At 42.0% G+C, this 5,794-nt stretch overlaps 1 protein-coding gene across 1 annotated transcript; it reads left to right on the forward strand.

Moving 5' to 3' along the window:
- The first annotated feature begins 234 nt into the window (after positions 1–234).
- Positions 235–1,704, forward strand: LOC110309657 (tripartite motif-containing protein 52-like). The gene has a single exon (XM_021182387.1). It carries the CDS (start codon positions 571–573, stop codon positions 1,249–1,251), a length of 681 nt encoding a protein of 226 aa, XP_021038046.1. The 5' UTR covers positions 235–570; the 3' UTR covers positions 1,252–1,704.
- The last annotated feature ends 4,090 nt before the right edge of the window (positions 1,705–5,794 follow it).

Below are 5,794 nucleotides of genomic sequence, written 5' to 3' on the forward strand. Positions count from 1 at the left end.
AGCAGGTTATAGTCGCTGCTGGAGTCGGGCCCGTCACCCGTTAGCCGGGCAGCGAAGAGGCCTTAGCCCTCAGCGCCCGTCGGCTGGGCACCGCGTTTGCGCCCCTCGGCTGGGCAGTGCGGCCTACCGCGCTTGCGCCCGTCGGGTGGGCACTGAGGCCTACCGCATTTAGGACGCCCCTTGCTTGAGTAGCGAGGCCTTGAGGCCTTAGCGGCCATCGGCTTGGCAGCAAAGCCTACGGCCCCCTCAGCCGGGCAGCGAAGAGGCCTTAGTCCTCAGCGCCCATCGGCTAGGCAGTGTGGCCTACTGTGTTTGCGCCCAACGACTGGGCAGCAAGGAGGTCTTAGTCCTTAGCGCCCCTTGGCTTGGCCGCGAGGCCCACCGCCTTTGTGCCCTTGCCTGGGCAGGGAGATTTGGGGCCTTTGGTCTCCTTGACAGGGAAGGGAGTCCTCTCACCTTTGTGCTCTTGGGTGGTAGAGGCTAGACCTTCCACTTGTGGTTTCGTGCTTTGTGCTTCTTGGCAGGGCAGCGAGGGCCTCTCAGTTTCTGAGGACCCTTTGTGCTCTTAAGATGGCCACCTCTACACGGCCTCCCAGCCTTATGCAGTCACTTCGGGAAGAAGCAGTGTGTGCCATCTGTCTGGATTATTTTAAGGACCCCGTGTCCATTGGCTGTGGGCACAACTTCTGCAGAGGGTGTGTGACTCAGCTGTGGGGCAAGGAAGATGAGCAGGACCGGGAACAGCCTGCTGTGCAGGAGCACGTCATCCGGGAGGTTTTGTTTCCTAGGTACACCGAACAGGAGCAGCACAGAGCACATGCAGGACGCTGGGTCGGTCCTAGCCATAGACAGCATCAGGGCAATGCGGACTCTGTGTGGGATGACCAGGAAGAAGTCAGGAACAGTTTACAAGGGTTGGTTCATGACCTGAGAATTAGGGTTTTTCCAGAAGAGAGAGATGAACCCCCCCACAATGGCCACCAGTACCATCAGTTTGGTCGCTACCGCCATCGCCACCGCCACCTTCCAATCTTCCTCCGTGGTCCCCCATATCCGCCTGTGCGTCGGCAGCTCTATCTAGACGCCCTGGTTCGTTCTCCACATGACCCGGTTCCTCCTCCACCTCGGCCCACACCACAGGTCTTCAGGTGCCCGCAATGCCGAAGGACTTTTCCAAGTCGCAGTTTTCGACCTAATTTGCAGCTGGCCAACATGGTCCATATAATTCGCCAGATTTGCCATACTCCATGAAGCTTGCAAAGCTTGTGCTCCAAATATGAGGAAACCCTGGAGCTCTTCAGTAAGGTAGAAAAAAGCCCAGGTGTAGGTGTGTCTAGATTCCTGGCACTACAAAAATATGAATGTGGTGCCATTGGATGAAGTATTTAAAGAAAACAAGGAACAAAAACTGAGAAACTTTTCAGTCTCAGTGCTACCCCAGTTTTGGGGAGGAATTAAAAAATTCAAAATTTCATTAGTGCCTGCAGCTTTAAATTGGAAAGAGTAGTTGTATTTAGCTCAGTAGTAGCAGAATGATTGTTTGCCTAGCATGCCCCCACCTTTCCAATTTATTTTGAATTAATGACTATCAAGGTTCAGTTTTAGGAAATATTACTCCTTTGTTGCTATTAGAGAATTTACTTGTGGGAATGAAGAAAACTGCTTTGCTTAGCTTCAAAATTAGGCTTTCAGAAATGAATGTTTTCATGAGCCTGGTATTTGAATACTTAGAAGATTTTTGAGGTTGTTATTAGCTGATTTGGGAACATACTTTATAGGAATCTATGTCAATAGTTTTATAGTAATGTCAGATTTTTAGCTAAAGTTAAAAAGTTGTCAAGATACACTGTGCTATCTGTGGTTTGTTTTGGAAATCTTCAGGTTTTTGTCATCATAAGCTAAGGAAGAATATGCTTAGTTCAAATTTGCTTTTGAAGATGTGGAGATCTTTCAATGTTTTTGTTGGATCTAAAGTTCCTTAGTCATTAAAGAGAACTGCATTCAGCATTTGGACAATTCCAACATTAGGGAACCAATGAAAAGTTGAAATGGAAAATATGAAACCTTGAAAAATTGAAACTTTCACTGAAATGCAGTGGCCCTGAAATGGCAGTAGGCAAATATTAACATTTTTGTTGTGAAGTATTTAAAGCAAAACTTGCCAAAAGCACGTATATAGGTATATGTTTACTGATTCTTATAAAAATTGCCTGATTTTGTTGGCCAAGAACCAGATTTATGAATATTATATCTTAAATTTAAGTTAATATACAAAATAATGGATTTCATTATGAGGGTTGCATACTTGAATATCATTGTACTTTGCTCATATTTGCCTCCTCTATCGTACTTTCCTCCCAACTTGTCTCTATTCATATCACATGATGTCAGATACAAAAAATTACTAAGCCTAAATTCTAAAGGATTTTTCCATTGTTTTTCACCATTACCCTTTCTTGTAACCCTACCCTCCTTCCCTTTAGAACCTCCTTTTCCTGGGTAGTCCCCATTCAATGCTATTTCAAGGAAAAAATAATATTCAGAAATACTTTAGGTGGTGTGTTTGTAAAAAGTTAAAAATCTGTGTGTGGTAGCTTTGAGAGGATAAATGTGTTTCACCTTGTCCAGTTTTTACTGAATAGGTTCAAAAAGACTGGAATTTAGATAAGTCTGACTGTTTTGACTAGAAACTTAAAGAGAAACTTGTGTGTAAACTGTAAATGCAGATATACATTGCATTTATTTTTCAGTTTTCTTATGTTTTTCTGTTCTTATTTTTCCCTTGCTTTGTTTAACTGGAAGGAAACTGTTAATGCCTTGTTAAAAGTGACTTAAGTTTTATTGTATTTTATACAGTATCCAATAAAGACAAATTTAAGTTTCACAATGACATGCTTATATTATCTGAATAAAGTTATTTTAAAATTTTAAAGAGATTGAATAAAAATTTAATTTAAAAGAATAAGTGTTGAAAGAAGTAGATGATCAAAAAATCTAATGATATCAGAGCCTGCAAATAGTATATCTATAGAAGAGTAACTATTATCTAAATTAGAATCAGAAAGGCTTCCATTCTTGTGGAGGTTTAAATATGCTTGGCCATGGGAAGTGGTACTGTTAGGCAATGTCTTGGTGGTGGAAGTTGGTCACTGTTAGGGTGGATTTTAAGGTCCTACACTGAAGTTCCACCCAGGCAGAAGAAATGATCCTCCTGTTGCCTGCAAAAGATAGTCTTTTGGTTGCCTTGGATCAAGATAAAGAACTTTTGTCTCTTCCAGTGCCATGTCTGTCTAGATGCTGTCATGCTTCCCGCCTTGATAATGAACTGAACTTCTGAAACTCTAAGCCAGCCCCAATTAAATATTGTCCTTTATAAGAGTTGCCTTCATCACAACAATGAAACCTTAAGACAATTCCTAGAAAACCACAATTCTGAAACTTAATTTCAAAGTAAGAAAGATAGTTCACATCACTGTTTTTATAGGGAACCTCTGAATTCCGAGGGCTAACTAAGGTTAAAGGGGTTGTATGCAATATTAGCTGGGAACCAAGTTTTCAGTACACAAATCTATAAACAACACACTTCTACTCAAACCACAATGCATAGCAAACAAAAGCATAGAAAAAATGCTCAGAGAATGGGAAAGTGGGTAAGATGTTCTAATAAACGAAAATGTAGCATGTCCATACTTTTCCTTGTTGGAAAATATTAAGCACTTGATATATACTTTCATATAAAAGGAAATAAAATTTTGCAGTTATATCCAATTCTGAGTTTTTAAAGCTACAAATGAAAAACAGTTATAAGAAATTCTACACAAATACTACACAGATCCAACTATAAAGATGTTATGCTAGGCTAGGCACATTGAGTCTATTATGTTCTCTTTTGAGTCTGTTGTCTAGATAAAGCTAATGTACTTTAGCTATTTGTTAAAATTGGTCCTTTGTCTTAGGGCTTCTATTGCTGGAACAAAACACTATGACCAAAACCAAGCAAATTGGGGAGGAAAGGGTTTATTTAACTTAGACTTTGACACTGCTGTTCATCACCAAAGAAAGTAAGGACAGGAACTCAAATAGCACAGGATCCTGGAGGCAGGAGCTGATACAGAAACCATGAGGAGTCCTGCTTACTGGTTTGTTTGCCATGGCTCACTCCAGTGTGCACTCCCCCCCCCCCTTTTAAAAAAAATGTTTCTTTGTTGCACACAGTTTTTGAAAACTTTTTACTGTTTCTTTGTTAATGACACATCATACACCCCAATTCCACTCATCTGTCCCTTCATACCAGCCTCTGTCCTTGCAACTCCTCTCCCTGACCCCAAAAGAAAAAAATGTGGAAGTTGTAGTGTGTGACAGTGTGTCCCACAGTATATTGTTCTGTCCACACTTCTTTACTTGCAAGTGTTAATTGCTGAGTCATTGGTCTGATTTGAGGCCTCTGGCTTCTGCTACTCTATCAATACGGGATCCTCAATTGGACTCTTCTCAGATATCCCATTGCCCTGTGTCATGGAGATCCTTCAGCTTGGATCTTCAGGACCAGCCCTTCACATGCTCCAGTTCACTGATTGGGTAGATGTTATGGTGAGCCAACCAGCCTTGGATCTGGGCTGGTTAAGCTGGTGAGCCTGTTGGCTCTCTTGCACCTACACCACCAGGGTGAGCCCTCCAGTACTGTCCCAGGTAGCTTACTCAATGCTGCAGCTGGCCAGGGGCAGTCCTACCTCTTTTCTCATGCCCTGGTGCCCTCTCAACTATTTCCATGCCAGCAGGGCCAGCTCTAATGTGCTGCCCAGGTAAATGAAGTACAGGACCTGATCTCCTTGAGTTCTGCAGCACAGCCTGCTTTCTTCTAGGACCCAGGAATGACACTATTCACAATGGGCTAGGTGCTCTTGAGAAAATGCCTTACAGCTGGATCTCATGAAGGCATTTCCTTAACTGAGGCTTCTTCATCTCTAATAGCTCTAGTTTCTGTCAGCATGACACAAAACCAGCTAGTTCAACTGAACCCTTGTGAACTTAATACACAAACACATTGCAACCTTTCCTTTCTTATCTCCAAATACCTTAACAGTCCCATAGTCTTTACAAGTTCAGACATTACAATTTCAGTCCCTTTAAATAGCCAGTTTCTTCCAAAATCCAGTCTTTTAAAATCCAAACTCCCAATTGTGGGCTCAACAAACAAACAAACAAAAAAACCAAACCCAAAAATAAACCAAAAACAAAAAAAAAAACCCCAAAACAAACAAAAAATACTTTCTTACTCCAAGAGGAAAAAACTAGGGCACAGTCACAAAGCAAAATCAAATTCCAACCATCCTAATATCTGGGATACACTCAACATCTGGATTCCTCCAAAGTGCTTGGGTCACTTCTCCAGCTTCAGCTGGCTTCATTCCATTGTTGCTGCTGTTCTTGGTTGGCATGTTATGGGACCAAGTCTTGGCAGTTCTCCCTGACCGGTTCATGCCTTCAATACCAGTAATACCTGGATGATTCTTACATATTATGGAGTCTGGCTGATGGCAGAAGGTACAACCTTGTTTACCTGCTGACTTTGATGGAACACTTCCTGAAAGATTTTGACTCAATGATGCTAGTAGCCTCCTCTCAATCCCCACTAATTTCTTAGCTACAACTAACCAACATCAATTGTCCCACTAATGCAAAAGTTTCATTTCAGTGATGCTGGTCTCTTGGTTTTTTTTTTTGATTTTTAATATTTTTATTACATATTTTCCTCAATTACATTTCCAATGCTATCCCAAAAGTCCCCCATAGC

The sequence above is a fragment of the Mus caroli genome, chromosome 14 (assembly GCF_900094665.2).
Source record: "Mus caroli chromosome 14, CAROLI_EIJ_v1.1, whole genome shotgun sequence".
In the NCBI taxonomy this organism is placed as follows: Eukaryota; Metazoa; Chordata; class Mammalia; order Rodentia; family Muridae; genus Mus; species Mus caroli.

Coding starts and splice junctions, on each gene's coding strand:
- LOC110309657 (XM_021182387.1), top strand. CDS start 571: ATGGCCACCTCTACACGGCCTCCCAGCCTTATGCAGTCACTTCGGGAA.